Source organism: Syngnathoides biaculeatus, chromosome 13, assembly GCF_019802595.1.
Source record: "Syngnathoides biaculeatus isolate LvHL_M chromosome 13, ASM1980259v1, whole genome shotgun sequence".
NCBI lineage: Eukaryota > Metazoa > Chordata > Actinopteri > Syngnathiformes > Syngnathidae > Syngnathoides > Syngnathoides biaculeatus.
The window spans coordinates 8,551,725-8,577,512 of NC_084652.1; the positions used below are offsets into that span (position 1 = coordinate 8,551,725).

General features: G+C 44.3%; 1 protein-coding gene across 3 annotated transcripts; it reads right to left on the minus strand.

Moving 5' to 3' along the window:
• Window positions 1-873: 873 nt before the first annotated feature.
• zfyve9a (zinc finger, FYVE domain containing 9a) lies at window positions 874-24,969 on the minus strand. 3 transcript variants are annotated; one of them, XM_061839627.1, is made up of 19 exons: window positions 24,741-24,963; window positions 18,246-18,343; window positions 18,024-18,129; window positions 13,123-14,252; window positions 11,928-12,027; window positions 10,732-10,914; window positions 10,274-10,425; window positions 9,750-9,858; window positions 8,792-8,914; window positions 7,418-7,573; window positions 6,805-7,029; window positions 6,647-6,729; window positions 6,462-6,566; window positions 4,467-4,617; window positions 4,312-4,392; window positions 3,848-4,010; window positions 2,741-2,846; window positions 2,473-2,649; window positions 874-1,936 (listed from the first exon to the last, which is right to left on the minus strand). In XM_061839627.1, exons 3-19 carry the CDS (start codon window positions 18,091-18,093, stop codon window positions 1,775-1,777), a joined length of 3,276 nt encoding a protein of 1,091 aa, XP_061695611.1. In that variant the 5' UTR covers window positions 18,094-18,129; window positions 18,246-18,343; window positions 24,741-24,963; the 3' UTR covers window positions 874-1,774. The 3 variants fall into 3 exon arrangements, 2 of the variants coding, with proteins under 2 accessions (XP_061695611.1, XP_061695610.1); XM_061839626.1 differs by having other exon boundaries at window positions 9,729-9,858; window positions 24,741-24,962; XR_009797769.1 differs by lacking the exons at window positions 874-1,936; window positions 2,473-2,649 and having other exon boundaries at window positions 3,848-4,059; window positions 9,729-9,858; window positions 24,741-24,969.
• Between the last annotated feature and the right edge of the window lie 819 nt (window positions 24,970-25,788).

Consider the following 25,788-nt stretch of genomic DNA (forward strand, 5'->3'; position numbering starts at 1 on the left):
GAAGTAATTTATCATTTATAGACATTTGCCCTAAAATTATTCACTGCTTCAGAGCATTGGACACACTTAAGAAGAGCGCCATCTGTTGGATAAATCTGCATATTGCTTTAAAAGGCAAGCCTTGACAAAGCTTCTTTATTGGCTTTCATGTGTTCAATAAAGACAAAGTTGACCATCATTGTCATTGCCTTCCTCGCTAGATAAATGCTCCAGATAATATTACCCCATTTTTCTATGATCTGATATCTCATAACACAGCAGGTGCCTACAGATCCTCACAGTTCTGAGGTCCCGGCTTCAATCCCGGACCCGCCTGTGTGGAGTTTGCATGTTCTCCCCATGCCTGCGTGGGTTTTTTCAGGGCACTTTGCTTTCCTCCCACATCCCAAAAACATTCAACAATGATTGGACACTCTAAATTGGCCCTAAGTGTGGTTGTGACTATTGTCTGTCTCAATGTGCCCTGCAAATGGTTGGTAATCAGTTCAGGGTGTACCCCGCCTCCTGCCCGTTGACAGCTGGGATAGGCTCCAGCACTCCCCGCAACCCTTGTGAGGATAAGCGGCAAAGAAAATGAATGGATGGATGGATATTACTACTCATTTTTACTGTAGGTGATGCTTTTATTTTTATAATGTGAAAGGCTAGGGGCTTTTGACTTTTTTTTTTTTTTTACAACATATTTATGATCATATAAAAATAGTTTTTACACATAAAACAACTGCAAAGCAGCTATTTTTCCCTCTATCATGGTTGCATTTGTATGTGAGCAAATGCCCATGCAAAGACAAACGCTACATGCTAATTTGTGATCTTTTGAGTCAGCATACGGAATGCGAGTGGCCAAGCGGTCGAGATTGTCGCTTGCCCCTGACACAAAAACGGGTGCGTGGGGGTGGCACCTCATTTGCTGTGTGCATGAGTGTGACGGGTTAAAAACGCAGGAAAGTAAATCCTGTGCCTGTGCTTCAGCTAATAAAAGATGATTCTATTTGAGTTTGCCACAGCACACGTGAGCAAGCACCCGATTGTCTCGATGGGAGGAGAGTCTGACGACAGGTTGGCTTTAATAAAATCCGTCACAGGCACTAATAATAAGACGGAGACTGTACAGAAATATATTTAAAAAAAAAAGACAAGGGATACATTCTTGGGGCATCCCAGCCAGGTCCATGCCACAGGGCGGGCGAACTTGCGATGAAGTACATTCAAACTCATTCTCGGATCTTTTCAAGAACTCTTGGAGATGGCTTAGAATCCAGTGCATTTTTTCTGCATTTTATTTCACTTTTATATATATTTATATATATATAATTATGTATTTTTACATCTTTGTGATTCAAACACCACCGCAAACAGTGTTTGTCTCGCTTTTCCCCCCCTCCCAACTGGCTGAGGTGTGATAAAGCATTGAAACCTGTAGTCTAATTCTCACCATTGTCCTTATTGAGTTTTTTTTTGTGTGTGTGTAATCTCTGGAGGCTACACGCTGCTTCTTCCGCCCCACACACACACACACACACCCACCCACAATGTACAGGAAGTCAATGCATGTGATGACTGAAGAGTAAAGCTTTAGCAATGAAATGAACCAAAAAAGCAGGCACTGAGCACCGAGTGCAGGGGGAAAAAAAAAAATTAAAAAAAGGGCATCTGGTGCATCCGTTGTAGTCAGCGAGGTCCGAGCGCTTGGCCGTGAGTCTTTGGAGCTACATGACGCCACCTGACGGTCAAAGGGTCTCATTTCACGTAAAAAAAAAGCCGCCTTGTGTTCTTAGGAGATGATCTCCAGGATGTAGAAGACCAGCTCCATGACCACGGGACCCTCGCTAAGTTGGCATGCGCCGCCGTGGATGACGGGGATGAGCGCGCTGTCCAGGTCACTGAGGTACGCCGGAGGAAGGGGCTGCCCGTTGCTGCCCGCCAGGTAGCCCACCTGGAAAGGCAACATCTGCTTTAGACTGTGACACAACACCTCAATTGAGCATTCGTGGACATCATGACTTTCACGCATTATACCCTTCAGTATATCAAAATATTGAAGTGTTTTAATCTGATTCTGGTTTTTGGGATGATCTACTAAGAAAACCCAAGTACCCTCTCGCGGGCAGCGTCCCATTTTTGGGACGAGATTATAAATGAGTAAAGTTATCATATAACTTAACCATAAACGAAAAAGAAGTGTGATTAGACTTTTATCTCAATAAGGCAAAAAATTGCCACCTTGCCCATGAATGGGTTAAATGTCATCTTGACATTTTTCTAAATATAACAGTGTCGTCTGGATAGCAAAGATAGTCAAAAGGAAAGTTCTGAAGAATTTTCCCCAAGGGGAGCATATACAGTATGAACAGGAGGGGGGCAAAAACTGATTTGTTGAGAATGAGCACTTCCAATAATTACAAGGAAAAAAAGGAGAGCTCATCCTAATGATGACAAGTGCTAAAGAAAATGGATGGTTGGTTATAATACCTGTTCCGAGTCAAGTGTGACACGCAGGCCCAGCTTGGCCTTGCCGTCCTCCTTCAGCAACTTGAGGTGTGGGCACAGCGCCATGCAGAAGGCCCGGGCCACATTCTCTGTTAGTCGGCTGTGGTCGGCCGGGTCGCTCAGGCCGCTGGGCTGGTCGTCACTCTGGAGGAAAAACACCTAGCAAGCGAGAGGAGTAAAAGTTTTAGTTTTCATTTGACACAAAAGATTAAGTCCCACTGGTATGAATGCAAGAGCATGTTTTCTTTACCTCCGTCCAACGGATCACTTTGCCGTTGGCCTTGAACTCGGAGCCGTGGAAGATCTTCACGCTGGCGATGGACTCCATCGACTTTCCATCAATTGGACTGATGACCCTGAAATGAAACAGTGTTTAGGTCTTTAGGTAATCATATGACAATGTAAAGACGCTTACATTCAAAATATGAAAAGCCCTCAACAAGACAGTTTATTTTTTGCTGCACATTTATTTCTGACATCACAGCTGAACTTCAACCTTTAGTGATCCCTTTAACAGCAAGGCCAACAGTCACTTAATGTCATCGGTCGAACACGAGCTACGCTGCAAAAAATACGCTTTAAAAATGAGGAACCTTTCACTTATAGCTGGAATTTGCATCTTAAAAAAAACACTTTTGTCATATATGTTAAAATAGTTTCTGATTGTAATTCTGATGATGACATTTCTTCGCGGAGAGATGCGCAAGTGCTGGGGCAGAAATTGCCGTGTTTGGCCTTGACTTTTGACATGTAAGTCCTGCCCAACTCTTGAGTGACGCAGCCGGATAGAACTGAACAATTGCAGACAAATTACAGTTGGCGACTCACACCTGCACACCGGACGATTGACGCTTGCACACACCAACTAACTACAATGGAAAAACTACGACCCCTGGGGTTCTGATCTGTACTCTATAATTTTGTTTTATTTACCCAGAGATCATCCCATTCATTTACTGTACTCGTCTAATTAAGTGACACTCTACACGTTTCAGTTTTTCAGCACAGATACCTCTGAAAATTATAAACATAGTTAAGTATTATAGTATAACATTATACCGTATATATACTGTATACGGCTTAGCAGGTTTCAACCGGATCGCACTTCCGACCTGGAAATCCAATGTTTTTGTTTTTTTTATTGTGAAAGCTCATGCTTGGTGTGCGTTGGGCCTTTGCCACACTAAATAACTTTTGAGGTGGATATCACACATTTGGGTGCTGATTTGTGACTCTAAGAAAGTGAAAAGCACATCAATATATTTCATTTCACGGTCGTTAGCAGTTTGGCCTCGGGTGAAGTCAGTGCTCTAAGGCGTGCCGCACAAGTTATGTTTAAAAAGGGTCACGGTCTCACCCCTTGTTGAAGTCGTGGTCGTCTTCAGTCCACTGGATGTGCACCAGCTCCTGATTGTCCTCCTGGTCAGCTTTCCCGCACATGATGGTGAAGTCTTTCATGTCCCTCAAGGCTTGGCGTAGACTGTCCATGGTCTCCGCCGTGATCTGGATCATCACACCGTCTGAGAAAGTAGACATGATGACACCATCGCCTGGATTGTTCAGGCACGACTGTACAAAAAAAAAAAAAAATACAAACTGGGATGTGGGAGACAGCAGCTCCTGCTTGAGTACGCTCATTTTATCTGTGTTTTACTATTCTCCTAGGATTCAATAGCAGATTTATATTGTAGAAATGAATTGCTCAAAAAAACAGATATAAAGCCACGGTGTAAAAGAATTAAGTTTAATATACTGTGGAAATGCTGTAGGGTCTTATGACTCATTTACCATGTTGCAACTTCACAAACAACAATGATCTACCTTCTACAATGCTGGTTTTGGCTAAAATGCCTGATGAGGGCTTCAGGGCACCGCTGAACACGAAGAAACAAGCGCCCGTCACTGAAAAGCAAGTAGACAAGACAACTGAGCATTTGCGTAAAAGTTGGAGTTTTTTTTTTTTTTTTTTAAGTTACCTTTGCGCGGCTGGTGATGGATGCTGATGGCCTGCGTCTGGTAGTTGCCATCGTCGTTCTGCACACACACCAAATGCGAGTCGGCGCGCTCATTGAAGCACGCACCCATGGCCAGCACATGCTCATTGGATTTATTCATGGCCTTCATTAACTGCAACGAAACAAGCACGCACATACCCACACACACGCGCGAAGTGATTAAACCTCACTGCAATAAAGCATCAAAAGGCATCGAGGCGACAGATCGCCGAAGAGAGAAGGCGAGTGTCGGCAGCTGGAAGCTTGCTGTTTTTTTAATCCCGTCGGATTATTTGAATTCTTGCAAGGCAGACCTAAACTTTTAAACTAGGGGAGCTTTAGTCGAGAGACGGGGCAGCGTCACGTGACCCAGTTTCAAACGTAGCATGAAAGAATACCCGTGCCAACATCCGATTCCACACTGGAAAAAATACCTTTGAAGCTTTTGTTTGTTTGGCTATGAAGGAAAAATAACGTAATTCCCAGCCTACAGACTGCAGCTGGTTATAAACCTCACCCATTTTTAAAGGAAATACCGTTTTTTTACATATATGCGCTGCAGCTGTGTAAAACCCACAAGTGTCCACATTGAAACACAAGATATTTACAAAGAAAGACAGTAAACAGAGTTTAACACTAATGCTAGTGCTAACAGGGCCTGCTGAGTTAAAAAAAAAAAAAAAATCACCGAGACACGGCAGTAACACGCTAGCGCGGCACTAACATGGCCGGGACCGGTAAAAGTCATTTCCTCGGCACATATATTCCACCAGTCTCAATCTTACCTTTTTCGCTCGAGTTCTCCCTTGCGGCCGGTAGAAAAAAATTGCAAAACTTAGCCGCATCACCGCATAAAACGCAGGCTTGAAAGACTGTGAAAAAAGTCGCGGCTTATAAAACAGAAAATACAGTAAATATGGTGTGCCCAATGTCATAACCTGATCTCAACCCTATTGAGGTGACGGTATACTTCAAAACAGTATCTCCGTGATGTTGCATCATGATATCACAGAGGGTTCCAATTGTTTAAAATGATTTTTTTTTTTTTGGTACAGAAGATTTTTTTTTTCTTTACAACTTTTAGTTTTTTTTATTCCTGTTAGGTGTAATTTGGAAAACTGGGTTTTGAGTGATATTGTAAAATTATCGACTGTCATCATGGTGGTTTTGTTCAATAAAATCCTGATTATTACATATGATAATAAAATGTTGAAGGAAACAAAATGATAAACAAAATACCACATCAAATGATCTACAAGGTCATTATGAATGCTTGGCCGCAGAGATATTCTCAATAGCCAACCGGAGCAAAACTGTTTTCCATATTTAGATTGAGAAGGTCAGAGATCCAATTAGAGCTATTTAAATGTCAAATATTAATGAGAATGGCGGCACGGTGGATCAGATGGTAAAGCATTGGCCTCACAGTTCTGAGGTCCTGGGTTCAATTCCCGGACCCACCTGTGTGGAATTTGCAGGTTCTCCCGGCGCCCGCGTGGGTTTTCTCCGGGCACTCTGGTTTCCTCCCACATTTCCAAAACATACAACATTAATTGGAGACTCTAAATTGCCCCGAGATGTGATTGTGAGTGCGGCTGTTTGTCTCCATGTGCCCTGCAATTGGCTGGCAACCAGTCCAGGATGTACCCCGTCTCCTGTCCGTTGCCAGCTGGTTTAGGCTCCAGCACTCCCCGCAACCCTCGTGAGGATAAGCGGCTAAGAAAATGGATGGATGGATATTAATGAGAAATCCACCCGTGTTAAGTGCCAGGCATAAAATACCCACAAGAATATCTTGAAAAATGGCATGCTGAACAATTTTACCCCAAATGATCTTTCAAATACGATATATAAGAATTGATCAATTTGATGATAAATCTGTTATAAAAACTGACGCCATGGGACTTTCAAGAAAATGAGCAAAAACAGAGCATGTCTAAAACCAAAACAATTAATCAGCATGAGACTCAGGCTGACCTCGTTGTAGCGGTTGCTGGGGATCTTGATGCTCGTCTTCTTCACCTCCATGTCCACTACTAAGCCTTTCACCACTGGAAGTGCGTACTGGTAGTTGCGAAAGTCCTGTGGTACAAATGACACAACATGTGATGACCCGAATGGTTTAGCGGGATTGGGAGATATTGAGTGAGCGAAAGTCTTACAGCCAGGAGATTCATGATGGTGTGACCGGTCTCCCCAAAAAGCGGTTTTCGGAAACGCACACTGAATAGCGGGCACGGATAAACTGCAAGAAATCCAACCAACTGTTGTCATACACAGACATAAAGTCGTCACTAAAGATGCCTAAAATGGCCCTCACATCGGTACTCGGCACCCAGCCGCAGCATAAGGCGAATTGGGAAGACCTTGGCCCAGGGCGTCTCCCACTTCTGAATGAGCACGCCGAAGAGGAAGGGAGGATTTGGTAGCAGTAGATCCTGTAATGACTGGAATGAGGGGCTGACGTAGAGGAATCCGCCGTGCTCCCTGCTGCCCAGAAAGCTCTGCGTGAAGAAGGAGTGGCTCAGGTGGCCCAGCACCTTCCCTGGATTAGGAGGAACTCCAAATTATACACACCCAAAGTCACTTATTTGTCTATTATACAGTGAAACGTGTATAACCCCTGTGCTCTTCAATCCAAAATCGATGACTTCCTGCATCTTTTAAGATATGGCCTCTTGAGACTTACTGTACTTGTGCGTCCACATATGATCCACTATTCATTTTCATGTTGTTAAGCGAAATTCAAATTTCCGTTGATTTGGGATCACCCATATGTCTTGCATAGATGGTTAGATTTGGTAGAAATTGGACAACATGAGTACATCTTTACTGGCCAAAAAGACTCTAAAATGGGAGATCCAAACTAAAATGGCTGATTTGTTTCTTTTTTTACTTAGGCTACTTCAGACTTCTCTGTGCTGACATCTTACCGCTGAGGGCCTCCCGGTACAGCTGCACAAAGTGTGTCAAGATGTCCTTGGGGATAGTTTTCTCGTCGGGTAGACACTGTAGCAGAACAACAACCTCAGCCTGGCCAACGGCGTGCATCCCCTTTGTCGTCAGGTACCAACACTTTCTGTTGACGTCTGCCCAAAGAAGGAGGCGGATGTTAGCGGTCCGTTTAAAAGCCACACAGTTGTAGAACGGTACGAAAGGTTGTGATATTTCAAAATGATACATGCACATCATACCGAAACATGCACTTGTGTATATTATAGTTTCCCTTAGATATAATGTAACTATCGCTGATATTTAAGATACCAGTTAACGTGGGACTGAAGTATGGAAAATGGGTGTATTTAAAGAGTATGTAGATAAGCAGTACAGAAAATGCATGGATGAAAAGCTCTTTTTACGTGATCTTGTTTGTCTTCCTTGTATTTCTTAAAACATTATTTAAATCACAGACATTTTGAATCGCAGCAATTATGCTGTGAAATTGTCTCTCTCAACATACAAGCAACCCTGCTACTAACACCTTTGAGCATTTCCGTGTATGGTGTAGAGGGGTGGTAACTTCCAGTTGCCAGTAACATGGGACAAGTGTTGAAACTCAAAACCAAGAGGGCGCTTAGCACGGGAAAGTTGCCTGGATGAGCTGTTCTCCCATGAAAAGTATCTATATTGAACTGCCGAGTATAGCTATTCCAAAATCCCATGTTATTACACATATCGAATGAAGTTATTTTTCCATCAGACAGTATGTGGCAACATCCAGACAGTGGAAAGTAGTATGGTCCTAATCTTTCCACCGGAAATGCTTAATGCTTGCGTCTGGGTGGACCTAATGTAATGTGTCCTCTCCTTTTTTTCTGTTAGTCAGAACGGAGTGTGTCACTCAGTCAAACCCTGTTAATCATATTGTTATAAAACCAATTTTGTCTTGACCAGTTAGCACAGCAGCTAACACAACTAGCATATGCGCTTGAGTAAAAACTCTAACAATACCATTGATATGCAACCCTGTAAACTCTTATTAGAGTGTTACTAAAATTAAATTAGTAGTAAAATAAAATTATACTTTATTTAATTGGAAAGAATTTATTCAGAAAAATTGTTATATTAATATGGACACTCTGTAACAGGGTTATCCCAAACACAGCACAATATATGACAATAAGATGTCAAAAAACGTGTACCACTGATGGTTGAGCTGGCCGAATCAAATCATACGATGGCTTATTACCTGTTTTACATGAAAACATGACAGATGATTTAATCAATGGGTTTTTTAATATATTTTAAACGTATCTAAATTTGTCCTCCACTTCCAGAATAACCCATTAGGCAAACTGCCAACTCACAGTTGACGAGCTTGACCATGGCGAGCAGGTTAGCGTTGAGGACAAAGACCAGCGGGTCGGGGCCTCCCTCCTCCAGCTGCTGTATCAGGACCATCGCCGATGGACGCTCCTCCACTGCATAATCTGCAAGCGGAGTCACAGTGAATCTCAAGAGAAAAACAGACAGGGAGGCCCCGATACAAGAGTGTGGATTGTTACATGTCAGAGTTCAGGTTGCCAAAAGTATCAGGACACGCTCCACGTGTAGCAAAGGCGGGCAACCTACAAATTGTGGGGTATCTTTTACACAGAGGCCTCTGTTATTACTAAAGCCTTTTTGACAGCGTGATGCTTTGCAATTGGTGTATTAGAACCTTAACTATAGATCCAGCACATGTTCGCCTTTGCCTCTTCTCGCACAACCAATTAAATAATTGCTGGGATGTATAAAATAGTTGCCGTACAGCAACAATCACTTCTAAAGCACCAGGCTAGAAGTGAATTTCTGGTGTGAAACTTTACATGAAAAAGAGGAATTTGACACCACCTACCCGCCCACGTGGCTGCTCTGTGTGAAAAGCACCAACACAGATGGAATATGGGGGTCAAAATTAGCCGAAAAATTTGTAAGTTTGACGGGTAGCATCCGAAGTGGGACAACAAGCAGAAGTGGTTGTCAAACAACTACTTCACGTTGTATCAGATTTAAATTTCATCAAAATATTTGATTCCAGATGCTACCTCCAAAGGTGGAAAATTGACAGGTTGAGTCAATACCCCTTATTTTTGGTTCGCATCACAGCTTTCACAAGTAAGGCTGTGTCCTGAAACTTTTGTCCATGCAGTGAGCGCACTTGACAGTGTTGGCTGCATGGCAACATGAAAGCACACGGAGGATACATGCATCAATGAGGAGGCAGTAGGTGGGCGGCGGGATGGTGAGAATGAGGGCAAGCACCTGTGATGTGGCCTCCCGTACCTCCTTTGACTCCGGTGGAGATGAGGATGGGAGGGAGCCCGTCCTCCGGGATCAGGCTGAGGGCGCTGCCCACAGGGCTGCCCGGCGGGCCCACTGCAGCGGGGGCCGCCTGAAAAGGGAGACAGGTAGATAGAAGAGAGAAAGATAGGAGACGTGAAGTTTAAAAAAAATAGATATTGTAAAGATGAGGCTTTGAAATGGCTAAAATGCTGACTGAAGGAATTCAGAATGACAGATTTCCTAAAACAGGATAGTACAATTAGTGTATAACATCAATTAAAACAAAATGAAAATGAATATTATGGTAAAATGCAGAGAACATGTACAGCGCAGCTCCCTGCATATTGTGGCGCGATTGCACAAGACCAACCACGAGTGACGTGAAAAGTCTTGAAAAAAATAAAGGACAGGATACCAAGCAGTAGATAGATTGCCACTAATCTACTGGTGCACTGAAATCTAACATGGAGGCGCAAAACATGTTTTTAACCCCCACTTCAAGCTCAGAGCATGTGTTAACATACCTCTACTGTGTCTGAGCCAGCCGTTTTGCTTGAATGCGATGAGATGCCGGGCCGCTCCAAGCGCGGGGGAGCTTTGGGGGACTCTGCGTCATCACCGTTTGGTAAGACGCCGTCGGCAAACCAAACCCTCCTCTGCTCCCGAGTGACAGATACTGAATGAGACAGTGATTTATTGGGTATATACAGTGTGTACGTACGGATATGAATCACTTTCTAAGGACTGAGCCTTGCCACAAAAATCTGTGAGTAACTGACAACCACCCACTCTCCCCATAAAAGATTTGTAATTGGCTATTTCACAACATGGCAGCAAAACATAGTTATAATATGGAAAGAGGAAATAATGGGAATAGGAAAATTTGTAAATACTGTAGTAAAATGCGAGTGTGGGGGGATTACTGTATACACGTCTGCTACTATAGTAGGCGCTAGCAAAAACAGCAATTTGAAGTTTGTACCCTCGTTGCCAGATGGCTTGAGGACGCCCACCGGTACCATGACAGTGGGCGGAGGTGAGCCAAGCATGCCCGAAGCCTGAGCCTGCTGCAGGGGGGGGATGGTGGAGCAGTACTCGGCCGGGTTGTTGGGGTTGGGACTCTGGTTGTTGCCAGATGTCAGCTGGGAGTCCAACGACGTCCGAGCTGAAGATTGGAGGTACAATGAGCATGTGCGATTACTTCAGTGGACAACAATAGATCTTATTCACCATTCAGTCCCACGTTAAATCCTGCTTTTAAGACGATTAAGGCATTTACACATTCTTTTTGACATAGAAACACTCACATTTGTGTGCTGACAGCTTGTGTTACAACAAGTGGGCTTTTTCTTGTTAGTTTTTTCCTTTGGCTTCAGTGATTTAGCTGGCTGCATAATACAAGCAATGCAATAAACATACTACATAACATAGTGGTTCCCAAACTTTTGTGTAGCGCCTGCCCTTTTGGAGATGAAATTATTTTCAACCCCCCTCCAGTTCGAAAACCACTGTGCTAACATATGCTGACATATAAATATATTTCCTGCTCCACGTCACTGTAATTCTAGCAATATGGTACAAAGGTGACAGCATGGCTCTGCAAACACCGGGCGGTTCCCTTTCAATTTAGCGTCTTCAAAAAACAGTTTTCTCCTTCAGGTGTCTCTCGTATGTTTCCAAAGTCTGAATAGCTTTATTTTATTCCAGTTACATTTCACAGTGATTAAAGGAAGAACTTGCAATTTTCTGAAAAATAACTTTTTCTCATGCTTGTTAGAATGATCAGTATGACCAGAGCAGTAATACATGAGTAAAATGATCTGTAGAAAAAAAAATTGATATTTAAAAAAAACACCATGTGCGAGGGAAAAAAAATAAAAAATTCAACCAGATGTTGACAAGTGTGACCAATGAGGTGTCAGTCATTTGCTGTGGACTTGCAGGCACAACCCTGATAACTTATTTTTTGGCACTTATTAATTGCACTAATACTATAACACAAGGTGACAATATTGCTCTGCAAACACATTTGTGAATTAGTAGTTTTACTTAATTTTAGTTCTATTTAATTTCTCTTTAATTCTGAAATGGGTAATGATGTATAAATGTGACTTAAAACATTCCTTGTACTTCCTATGCCTTGAAATGAGAACGACTCAGAAATTGAACAGTGCTCACCGCTAGTGAGAGCCGAATGACAGGTGATGCAGATGCGAGCCTCCTTCCCGTCCATGTACGCTAGTTTGCATTTCAGGCTGCAGCACGTGGCGCAGAACACCTGTAACGACATAGAAAGCACAAGCATTACAACTGCTCTACCAGTGAAATGTATCCAGCGGTTCACGAGATCATAAAAGTGATCAAGAATGTGTCTGTCTATTGTTTGTCAGTGGAACAGTGTTTGTTTACCATGTGCACGACACACCAAAGCTACGGAAAGAAGTAACAAAGCTTGTGTTTATAAAAATACAGCGGTATACTAAAATCAGGTTCATTTGTACAGAGGTGCCTTGAGATGCAACACCTGACCTTTGAGTTTTTCGAGACACGAGCCATCATCGGACATTTTTTTTTTTTTTTTTTGCTTTGACTTGCGAGCAAAAATTTGAAATACAGGAGTTGTATGATGGCAGTGAAATCATCTCAACGCTCTACACAACAAGCAGCTGTTTGGCAAATAAACAATGAGAAATAATTCTTTTTTAAAAAGAGGCTTGAAACTGTTAATTGCTATTGAGTTGACTGTCAAACTAAATAAAAAAACAAGTAAAACAATGTATTAAAAAAAAAACGCGCAACTGCTACCAGACATTGCAAAATGCCACAGACGGGCTAACTAATAGCATCAATCGTCGCGGGGTTATCTCCATTCAAGCAATTGATATTTGAAACCAGATGCATCGGTCTATGTACAGTAAACTGACCATGTAAATATATGCAGGCACATCTTAATCATCTCTGAAGAACAACTCTTACTGCAGCTTACTGAGTCACTTAAAGCAGTCTTCTGCTTACAGATGTGAAATGCAATTGGTCCTCACTGCCTTGTGAGCACCATCATATGCTAGCTTCCAAACACGCTAATACGTTTACTGGCATGCATGCTAACAGTACAACATTTGCAAAAGTTGGAACTTAGTGTGCACATAAGGTGCACCACATTGTAAGGCGCCAAGTCTTAAAGTGGTGCCTTGTCTTTTAGAAGATAATTTATGACCTTTACGATCATGAAAATATGGTAAATTTAAAAAAGAAACTTGGAGACCAAACTCTGCAAATATATGGCACAGGGAATGGGAAAAGGCTCACTGTATATGTTGCTCGGCACCGTATGAACACAACTGGAAATCCCTTTACTGCACTGAGTCCTCACCTTGCCACAAGCCCTGCAGTGGTGCCTCCTCTTGGTGAACGTGAACTTAGCGTCGCACCTCATGCAGACCGGGGCCTGCGAGTCAGGCACCCACACGGGGGCCACCTCACCCAGCGAACTGCGGGGCTTTCCACCAAGCGAGCCCTGCTGCTGTCCCGCCTGGAGGTCGTTGTCCGGACTCTCTGATGAGAACGCGAGGGGGGAAGGGGGGAGGACAGTGACACCGTTCACCACCGGAGTCACCTCCGTCCCAACGAGCGCGGTTTCAGGAGGTGTCCCCTTGCGGCTGTCTAGGTTCTTATTCTTGCTACTGAGCTGATTCTGCACCTGTCCCGCTAAAGGCTGCGGGATTTGGAGTTTGAGGCTAACGGGCTGCTTGGGTCGCGCCCCGCCATACGGGACGCTGACTGGTTGGAGACGGCTGTTGTTCAGTTTTGTTCGAACACCGCCCAACACCAACCCATCACCGTTTTCCTGCTTGCTCTCCTCCATCTCCTTTTCCTCTGTCACAGAGTCTTCCTTGGAGGGCACAGGTGAGGGAGAAAAACTCTCCTCCTCCTCCTCCTCCTCCTCCTCCTCCTCCCGTACATTTAGTCTGCTGCCGTTCTCAGATTGCAAGCCATTGGGAAGGAGCTGCTCAGATTCAGGTCTTGTCAAGGAGTCAATACCTGCGCCTTCATTCAGAAGACTTTCTACCTGTTCTCCACTTTTTAGTCTTGCTTGGTCAAAATCCAGCAAACCGTCCTCTCCATTCAGTGTAGCGATCTCCACGTGTGGATGAACCTTCTCAGAGGGAGCCCCTTCTTGCTCAAGTCCCACCTCAAAGGTGAAGCAGGACGCGACGGAGGCGTCCCCTCGCTGCTCCTCGCAGGCCGTGTCGGGCGGTGGCGACCGGTCAACCGCTCCCACTAGTTTGCCAATGTTGGGCTGCGGCAGGGGTGGGCTGTGGACATCGACCGGCTCAGCGGCCAAAGGTCTTTTGGGGTCAGGGAGGGTCTTCAGCGGCTGCGGACTCTCCTGGGGACTGATGTCGGCGTGGGCCAGGGCGGGGTTCAGCGAGAGCAGGTGAGCCGGTGGGGCAAGAATCTGCGTCCACTTGGCATCCGAGAGACGGGGGGAGTCTGTCTCATCTGGTGGAAGAGGAGAACGACATGTTTGGTTAGGATCCAGGTGGTCACCTTGGTTGAACAGTAAGGAATCCAAACACAAATTACTTTTCTTTGATGCACACGGGAACACATTACAGGATGTTGAAAATGAAACAAAAAAACTGCCTGCGGGAAATTCACTCACAAACGAAAGATTCTCAAACATGAACTAATATAAAACTGCTGCTAGCATTATATTATCAAATACAAGGATGTTCCCTAAAAAAAAAAAAAATCATACCGTATTATGTCATAAAAAAATATTTAGTCCCTTAGAGCTATTCTTTTTAGGAATGTATAATGTCAAACTACTTGCATTACATTCTCCCAATACCTTACTGTACATTATCAAAGCAAAATAATTCATACAATAACCTACAAAATAAATTATATTAGATCTTGTTTTGTATTTTTAATAATGTACACAAATAGAAAAATTATATTCAATAAAAGATCAAAATACTTAATTGAAAAGCTTTTTTTGTGTGTGCGGGGGCCAGGGGTGGGTGCGAGGGTGTGGCATCCCTTTTCATCAGTGATTGCCTGCCCTGACTGGCGTGACCTGCAGGAGCAAGCCTCTTAATGTCTCACTTAGCACACACTTGGGCCCTTCACTGTACATACTTTCTCACTAATCACATCTGGGCACATATACACATCAAAAGGTTCCCGGGCGACTGGCACGGGGTTGAGGGGAGGGGGAGCGTCGGACCGGGTTGCAGCATGTCTGTGCCGTTTCCTGCTCCGTGCTCCCTGCCCCTCCGCTCTGGCTGCCCCTCTGGATTTTAAATGCTCCACACGCACCCATTAATGCGCCATACACACCCATCTCTGGGAAGGGAGGGGGGCTCGTGAGGGCGGGAGGACTTTTAGGCATTAGTGCCTGGCGGCCCTGCCTCCCCTGCCCCCTTGCATGACTGGCCCTCCTGATTTTAAATGCGCCACAGCAAATTCAGATACTTTAAATTTTGATTTGTCATTGCAACAAGTGAAATGGGAAAAAAACTGGAAAAACATGCTCAAGATAAAAAAATTAAATGTGAAACAAATGAGCACATTCCACATTGGTTGTAGGGCCACTTCCATAGCATAGCTAGCCCACCTGCTCAGCATCAACGCTTCTGATCGCGCTCCCTTTGCCTCCTCCTCGTAGGGAACGTACTGGTAATCTACGGAGAGTCGGCATCCCTTGTTAGAAACTCGACGATGTTGTATGAATGAGGACTCCGCTGTCATACTCATCTCACTCAAAATTTAGATTCTAAGAAGATCCAGTCAGCTGTAGGTGACTTTAGCTCAACAAGAAGCAGTTTGAACGAGCAGAACTTACACAATAAATAAAACTAAGCATTCAAGGAGGGAACACAAAGTTGCAGCGTCTGCACGCGGCGGCATCATCCTCGCCCCCACTCAGGGTAGTGGGGGGTTGGGGGAGGTGGTCACTGACTCACAGGCTAGGGCCAATGACTGCCAGTCTAGGACCTGTCAGTCATAGTAACAGGGGGGAACTGGGTTTTCATTTAGTTGCCTGGTTGTGCTCCTGAGGCCGGGCCACTGGGGCAGGATGAGTGCTTGGCATCGGGGCTCCCCTCTCATTGCCCGTGGCTGCTCCATGGGTCCTTTCCCTTATCGTTCTCTTGTCAGGTGCCTCTATCCGGCCTCCTTTCCAATAAACAAGTGACATTCTCCTATCCCCGGGCTGGGTAGGGACTGGCCACATCGTGGGTCCTGCAGGTGGGGTGAGCATTAGGTCCTTGCTGCCATCGCCGTGTGGTCGATTTTGGGGGAAACTTGCAAGGTCCAGCGGAGCCCCCTGGGTCCCTCGAGATGTGTCCTGTCCACTGGGTTGCTCTCCGGTGGACCCCTGATCGGTCCTGTCCTCGATTGATTGGATGAGGTCCTTAGCCTCCACGTTGCAAGCACAGCAATGATAGGACATTTTTGCCGGTCTTAGTACATGTACAACGGTGTGTATTCACTTGCATGTCTGTCGGCACACACACACCCGGGACTTATTCAATGCATGTGGGACCACTCACTTATTGCAGTAAATAACTCATCCATACACGAATTGCTTGTGTGTCCCCCCACTTATACTCTCATTCTAAAGACTTCTATAATCACTGCCATCACACTTCAGTTGTATAGCCGGGTTCACGACCCTTGTCGTGCATGCTTCTCCTCCTGTCCTATCTTGTGCCATTCTTCCCTGACAGGGTGTAGCGCGACAGTCCCATGTAACATCCATATTTAAAATTTCCTGGTTGTAGATATGTAATGATTTACTTTTCTCATCCTGTTTACAATTAGCGTTTTGTCTTTGTCGCTCTCCCCACTCTAGTCAACGCAGTGGTAGTAAATGTAATTGGATGCCATGAACGCAGACAATAAAAAGCTGCTAAACTCAGTTGCTGACCAAAACAGCAACACCTATCTAGGGAGTGTGTGAGACATTTGGCGAGGCCATAACTCTCCCCCGAATTCTAGTGTCATCTGTTTGAGGTAATGGAGGCAACAGTCGGTCGAGTCAGCGTGACTGCAGCTCTCCTCCCAAGGCTGGAATGCGAGCTAGGCTGCTTTTGTTGTTGCTGCGGCAACAAGACACACGAAAGCCCACGCGTATTGGAAATTATTGAGGATTTCTGAATCACCGGCTTTAGTGTCACAATTAGAATTGAACATGACCGTCGTTTCTTGATGTAAAATTGTGTCGAAACTCAAGGGAAATGCTTAATTAGCTCTTTGCCCTGATTGCCTGTCCTCCATCTTGTCCTCTAAGAAGGAAGTTGTAACGTTGCTCCACAAAATTGGATTTTATTCATTTATTTATTTACATTTTATTACGTTTGTTTACTTGGTTATGGAGAAAAGTAAGGACTTTTTTGAGAAGGAGGATTGTCTGAATGTTGTGAACTCCTGTTTCCAAGCCACTAAAGATGAGTATTTTTGGTCAAATTTTGTAGTACATTTGAATTATTATTGGATTTTTTTTTTTTAACCAGGAAATAAGATTTTGAATTTCCATTTAAAATGTTATCATTTTCTGACAATATATTGCACTTGATTTTTTTAAAATAAATTACATATTGTTTTTCCAAATTTTTTTCATTTTTATGCTTCCTTTTAATGTTTTCTGCAATATGGGTATATTTTTGTGTTTTAACATTTTTTTTTTTACACATTTTTCCCTTTTTTTCTAACTTGTCTATTTTTCATCCAATACTATAGTATACTTTTAATTTACTATTTACTATAACATACTCGCTCATTTCAGTACTGTAATATCAGAGGACAAAGAATATATCCATGTGTGTAAGAAGTTTACTTTTTATATTCTTTACTATTTTATCCACACTCATTTGTCTTTGTAATTTAATATTTTGTTTGCTGCTAATGTTTTTCCATTTCTCTATAATGTTTGTGTATTTTTACAATTATTTTTGTATTTCTATTTGGGTAGTTTTTGTAATTACTTCCGATTTGTGTCTTTCTGTTTTGCTGTTGAGATGTTTTCCAATTTTTGGAGATTTGTTTTCCCTCCTATTTTTCTCCAAAAATAATTTAGTATTTTCTATTGTTCGATGGAATTGCTTTGGCTGATGTAAAAGGATATACACCTTTCGACCTGGGACACTCCCATGTGTCAAAAAACAAACACACACACACATATTCAATAACACTGACAAAGTGTAAGCTGAAAATTTGTTCTCAACTCCGGTTTCAAGGCACAGTGAATTCAGTGACTCTGCTCACCTTCATTCTCCTCAAATTCATCCAAAACCTTGTCCAGGTTGAAAGCCTCGGCCTGGAAGTAATTCTCCATGGATCAGGAAGCTCCTCCTCTGCGGCCACCGTGAACCTTTGGACGGGAAACGAGCGACGGGTATCGGTGACAAATCTGGCATCGCCCTTCACGCCATTGATTGTGATTGCATACATGCATGTTTGTGTGTGTGTGTGTGTGCCCGCTCAGACCTGCACGGAGGTCCTCCTCAACGGTGGCAGGCCGACTTTGCTCTGAGCACGTTTCCCCTCTCGGTGAGCACTTGAGCCGCTATGGCGGGCATCCACGCCTTGTGTGGTGAAAATAAAATAAACACTTTGTTCACTGGGGAAGTACATTGCTTGAAAACATACAAGTCAATTGAATCAAATAGTTTAATGTTGTTTTAATAGACAGTAGTGTATGTATTTTCGTCTAAATATTTGGTATTTTGCCCGGTCGACTGCGTACGCGACATGACCTTGAGCGGGATTAGCCGGGGAAATGAGCAGAGTCGGCTCATGTTTTTTTCCGCTCGGTTAAAAATGCCGCGTAATGCGTACATTCGTAATCGCGCACACTGTGGCACAAAAGATGCCCACGCGGCTGAATGTCGGCTATCAAACGTACACACCACGGAAAGTCACAAGCGATGACAACCGTGGAACAGGAACCAGAATTTTCTGCGACATATGGAAGGTAAGGGTCTGGCTCCTCAGAGAAATACATTTCGCTAACTATCGACAATACGCATGACACACAATTTTTTTTATGCACGGAATGCTAACGTAATGGAAATATAAATGTCATAACATTTGGTAGGTAGTGTCACTAAGGGTGGAGTGGTACACTAGTCTGACCGGTGCAGGCAGCCTGGGTTCATTTCCCACTCAGTGTCGGGGTGAATGTGAGTAGTCTACATTTGCCCTTCAACTGACTGGTGACCAGTTCAGGGTGTAGTCCACCTTTGGCCTAAAGGCTCCAGTGCCCTTTGACCCTAACCAGGATACCTTCTTTTCCTTTCGGCTTGTCCCGTTATGGGATCGCCACAGCGTGTCATCTTTCTCCATGTAAGCCTATCTCGTGCATCTTCCTCTCTAACATCCACTGTCCTCATGTCTTCCCTCACAACATCCATCAACCTTTTTTTTTTGGTCTTCCTTTCGCTCTTTTGCATGGAACCTCCATCCTCAGCACCCTTCCACCAATACACTCACTCTCTCGCCTCTGAACATGTCCAAACTATTGAAGTCTGCTCTCTCTCCAAAACATCCAACTTTGGCTGTCCCTCTAATGAGCACATTTCTAATCCTATCCAACCTGTTCACACCAAGTGTGGACCTCAACATCTTCATTTCTGCCACCTCCAGTTCTTCTTCCTGTTTTCTCTTCAGTGCCACCGCTTCTAATCCGTACATCATGGCCGGCCGCACCACTGTTTTATAAACTTTGCCTTTCATCCTGGCGGATACTTTTCTGTCACATAACACACCACAGACACCTTCCGCCAACTGTCCCACCCCGTTTTGGCCCGTTTCTTCACTTTCTTACCACACTCGCCGTTGCTCTGTATTATTGACCCCAAGTATTTGAAGTCATCCACCCTCGCCATCTCTTCTCCCTGGAGCTTCACTCTTCCCCCTCCGCCCTACTCATTCATGCACATATATCCTGACCAGGATATGCGCTGTTGAAAATGGATGGATATTTTGTACTTAAATCTTGTTTGAACATAATCATTTACTTCCGATTACACTTTCATGACTTTGAAATGTTGAATGTTAAATTAATGTTGTGTAGCTCAAACGCTTTTAGAACGCTCCCACCGGGGTGAAGATTCTACTACAGCATGTTGACAGGAAGAAACATAAAAACACACACTAACACTACACAAGAACAACGCCACACACAACCACCACACATGCACACAACCAACGCCGCATATGCACTCACACACACACGCCACAGACACACATTAAGATTTAATTAGCCCAAAGACGTGCTGAATAATACATGCTTTTATTTTTAGACGTTAAAGCACATATGACAAACTGTATGTACAGTAAGTTGTTGACATTGATGCCAAGTAGCAGTAGCCACTCGAAAATGACAAGATGGAGTGCAGGTCAACTCGTTCGCTGTCTAAAGAAAAGCTACATCTGACACAACTCCTCCAGACAGCAGCACTCACAACACTGAAAGGAGCTTCTTTTACACAAGGATGCCGCAAAATTGCCTGGTGAGAGTCATATGTGACCTTTGTCCGCCAGCGCCTTTCACACCGAAATCAGCAGAGGTTTGGAAATTGCGCACAACTATGTAGGTATTCAATTAGATGACTACTTAGTAAGTCAAAAAATGATTACACTCGAATGACATCATCACGGGGGGATGAAATGGAATCACGTGTTTGACGTTCAATGTGCAGACATGTTGAGTTTTAAAACTGCTTCATCCAAACGTTTTGGGGAAGGTGCGCGCTATTTTTAACTTTCGGATTTGTCAATAATTCAGAAGCTCGGCTCCGCGTGTTGTTGAGTCATGACAACACAAGGTCCTGAGTTGACTTTCTAGAAACGCTTCTGCTTTTCATTTTTATTTCCTACAGGAACACGAAGCGCTGTGTGCTCCCCGCTCACTCGATCGGGCGTCAACACATCCTGGCAAAACAACTGCGAGTGCTTCCTGTCTTGGGAGAATGGACTGACAATTTATAATCACGCCACCTCCGCCCGACCGAGTACGACACTATGACGTTATAGTTTCCTCTGCCTTGTGTGCAAGCATTCAACATGCACATACCGCACACAGTCCAGCCCATAAAGTCCCACAAAACTAGCTCAAATGCTTCATCATATCGGTTTTTTTGGGTTTTTTTTTTTTTTTTTTTTGCAAATGCTGCAAGACTTCAGCTAAGTGACCAACCTTTATTCTGGGATTTTGTTCTGTTGAGGGAATGGCGAGGAGCCTTGCCAAAACTATTGAAGAACGAGAAATTGAGGGCCCTGTTCGATAAATGGTATTAAAATGGAGTGAGGCAAGCTTCGTGGCTGACAGTCAGATTTACAAAATTATGAGCCAAAATGGAGTGGCGTATTTGCCATTAAATTACACACCACCACTTGGTTTGAAGTTCTACTGTTGGTTTTAGTAACAACGTTCTGAAGTGCCTAGCCGGCACCACGTGGGGCCAGATCAAGGAGACCATCCTCACGTCGTATAAGGCCATCGGAAGATCGATCCTGAACTATGCGGCGCCTGTGTGGACTCCCAACCTGAAGCCAACTCACTGGCTCTCCCTCCAGGCAGCTCAAAACACTGCCATTCGAACCGCTATGGGCTGCCACAAAATGGGTTCGATCACCAACACGCCGGGTCGAAACTCCTTCCGGTACGCGAGCACAATGTGATGCTGATGAAATAATACGCGCTTCAGTACTACCTCGTCGGAGTTTCTAATCACGAGATGACAAGGCAAGAAGCGTGCCCTGGAGCGCTGCGCAAAACCGTCTGCGATAGCGAGCAGTACATTCATCGGCCGTCCTTTGATACAGAGGAATACAGGCGCAGCTTCTCGGCGATCCGTCAAACTGCCGTAGCCGACTGTATCGCCGGCCACAAACCCGACATCGTGTTCGGCGGCTACCCGCCTCCAGCAGCCGAATCCGAAAGACAACTCCCGCGGCCCGTGAGATCGACACTATCGCAACTCCGTTCGGGCTGCTGTCACAAGCTTAGCAACTATCAGCATCGACTCGACAACAACATCGTCGATAAATGCCCCTTGTCGCCCCCCCCAAGATACGCATCATCTCTTCAACTGTGCTCAAAAATTGACCACGCCGGCGGTGGAACATCTGTGGAGCGCCCCGGCCGATTTGGCTCACTATCTGGACCTTGATACGGAATAACGACCGTCGTACTTGGTTACAACAACAACTGTTAGTTTAAGTCATTGGATCCGTTACAATTGGTCGCCCAGTTTTGAGAAAGTTTTCATGTTTGGTGTCATTAGCTGAATAGCATAATTGCACCAGTCATTTTTTTATAATGAATTGGATTGGATTGATAAGCATCATCTATAATGAAATCAGAAATGCAGAATTTTTATCAATTCCCTTCCGTAGTACCAGTGATGGCTCAGTGTAAATATGAGCAGCAGAATTATTTAAATGGGACTATTTAAAAAATAAATTAATTTGTCATCAAGTTGTATGATGTTTAAGACGGTTGAATGTTGCTTAAAACCTGAACATGTCATGAAGGCTTAGGTTTGTGACTCTTTCTTTTCATATTAAAAAAAAAAAAAAATGCTCGTAATTTTGGCACAAACTAAGCCTGCATTGAAGATCTTAAAAACTACGCTTGCTTTTTAATCCTTTGACAGCCTCGCAGAGGTTGAAAAGTTAAATCCCGCAGGATTGGAGGAGGATGACAATGACAGCTAAGAGGCGTTCTGCTTCAGCAGCTATTAGCAGCGTGCCTTCCACCATGCGTTTAAGCATCGGGAGACAAAATGAGGTCCCCGTGCACATGCCAGGCGACACTTGGGTCAAACGGGCTTCAAACGGCGTGACGACGCCCGCCTCGTAAATAATGTGAAGACATTTTCAATCGGGCGCTTATGGGCATTTGGGACAGATTTACTGCGACCGTTCATGCAGCAACAGCACAACTCCGTCATCAATTGGTGCAACAGCGGTGGCCAACATTCGGATTTTGACAGCTTGGTTTAAAAACACAGCAGGAGTGTTTTGATGTCAGCGATTGTATGTTTTAAAATCTTTACAAAAATACATATATTTTGTGTGGACTATGTTAGTATTATAGCTCCAGCTCATCCATACCGCTAATGAAAACAAGCGCTGTAGAAATTGGATGACTGGTCGCCAGTCACAGAGCACGTATAGAACAACAATTGGCAGCAACTTGGAAACCTAGAAACAATTTCACCTCGACTCTCCAGTGAGACAAACATGCAAGTTTTTGGAAAGTGGGAGCAAGTCAGAGTACTTGGAGAAAATCCACACAAGCAGATTTAAACCACAAGTCCACACTCCAATCAGCTGCCCTGTTGTGTTGAAAGCAGTTGTTACATTTAAACAACAACCCATTAGGTCACCAAAAGCTGGCACTGATGTCATCTCGTGACCTGACTGCGGAACGCTGCGTCTGCATGAAAATGAGCATCGTTGTCAACATCCCAGTTCGCTGGGTTAATGTGGAAGGTATCAGCAAATACATGCCGCATATTCTGTTATGACTCTTGTGCAGTATTTATGCAAAATCTCTGCGCGACTGCACACATAGTTGTGTCAAAACACTGAGTTGTGCGTCAATGGCAAGGACAGATAAACTCTGTAATGTCTGTTACAACACTGGTGTACTATTTTTGCACGGGTTCTGTGTGAAAGAGACTTCTGACGCTACTACTGAAGATGGAAAATTGCTGAGTTGACATCCATCCATTTTCTTAGACGCTTATCCTCACGAGGGTAGCAGGGAGTGCTGGAGCCTATCCCAGCTGTCAACGGGCAGGGTACACCCTGAACTGATTCCCAGCCAATCGCAGGGCACATCGAGACAAACAGCCGCACTCACAATCACACCTAGGGGCAATTTAGAGTGTCCAATTAATGTTCCATGTTTTTGGCATGTGGGAGAAAACAGGAGCATCCGGAGAAAACCCACGCAGGCACGTGGAGAACATGCAAACTCCACGTAGACTGCTAAATGCCAATTTTACAAATGTAACAGGAACTTTAGTTGTGTCAAACGTCACTTCACTGAATTATGTGTGTAAGGCAGAGACCGATACTCATGACGCCATCAAGAGGTTTCCGATACTACCTCTGAATATTGAAAATTCCATGGTCAACTTCCATGTCGGTGATGTTTGCACAAATCGGAATAGAGATTGGAAATAACATCTTTTCCAGACAGTGCAAACGGGGCTAAGGGGTAAAAAAAAAAGGACCTCTCCATATTGTACTTAACTTGGATTACCCCAGCAGAAGCCCATGAGGGGCGACACACAGGTGGTAAACACCATACGGGAAAACCTAAAGTAATGCGGTTTTTCAATTAAGTCTCATAATAAGCAGTTTTGGAGGCTTTTTATGTTTCTGTTTTTTTACTTAACTCGTTGAATTAGCTCGACCTGCTAGCTGCGTTTTGACGTCCGTCCAGGACTAAACTTGTCCACCGCTCCAGTGTTTGTTGCAAAACGTGGCGAAGAAGTATCGCCACAAGGAGTGAGTAGGTCGGCTGCGTCAAGTATAAGAGGGGAAATTAAACCACTATTTTTAGCCACAGAGGCTCCGGCTGGGCAGCGGAGCCGAACACGGCCAGTGACCGCGGTTGACTCGCCGCTCTGACGAACGGCCACCGAGTCGCGGTGCGCGTCACCCGGAGCTAACCAAAAAAAAAATGACCCATAATGTATTTTAATCAGAAAATAACTCAAAAACTGTGGTTATCCCAGGTTTCAATTGTGTATATTTGATGTCAATTTTGACAAGGCTCGGTGTTCTGTTGCGTAAATGCTAATAAGCTAGCTAAAGCACCGCGACACCGCCGCGACCTGCTCGGACTCCCGTGCCCGTCGGCTGCGCTGCAATGGCGGGGCAAGGTCGGCGTAACGTAGCGTAAAAAAACAACAACAACAATTCACATCCACGAGAATAAATGGAGGAAACTCTACGCACCACCACCGCGGGAATCCTCATCTCTACGCGCACCCCAGCAACGGAGAAGAAGGAGGAGGAGGAGGAGGAGGAGGAGGAGGAGGAGGAGGAGGAAGCGCCCCCTCGTTGGCGTCCGTCATAACTAATCGTCTTCCCGGGCTACTTTGGGTCCGATGGTGTCCTCCTCCTCCTCCTGGCGTCAGACTGCAGCGGCGACCGAGGGAGGAGGGAGGAGAGCTGGAAGGGCCGGAAGGGCCGGAAGGGCTGGGGGATGAGGCGAGTGGGTCCAGTGGAAACTCAGACTGGGGCCAAGCCTCCTCAGGCCACAGTCGGCACGCAGAGCCCCCAACACGAGCACCAGCACCATTATTAATGTACTAATTATTACAATGTCCCTTGTAAGCCTGGATAAATAATAAGCAAATTTAATTGAAGATGGTTGTCCATTGAGATACGAGCTGACTTCGCTACGTGGCAACCTACGAAACGCAAACCTTGTGAACTTCAAATCATCTTTCCCCGTTGATCTCTTCGAGCCCCCCCCCCCCAAAAAAAAATAACACTCCGAAAATGTATAACATCTTTTTAATTAGAATTACTAAAATTACTGAAATATATTGAATACTTGAAGGATTTTTTTTCTTCTACATAATTTATTTTTGGGAATTTACTGTTTTTCAGAGTTCAATCTTCTTACATGATAATAAAAGTACAGTATACAATAAAAAAAAAAGTAATTACCAAGAGTATCATACCCTGTGTGCTATGAATTGCCTCACTTTTAAATCAGTGCTACTCAAATTGTGGGACGCGATCTGCGACGCGGGGGGGGGGGGGCGCACGACCCCAAAGAAAATGATAAACACGTATACATATGCAATATTCTTTATTGCAAATTGATCTATATGTTTTGCTTTTGTACTTTCTTCATTGTTTATCAGGATTATTTTAGATTATCCTTTATATAAAATGTACACCACGACGGCTGCGATAGGGTGGTGGAAAATAATTGTTCTTTTTCCTTACAACAGAGAACAACTAAAAAGTACTGCCATAATTGAACCAGTAC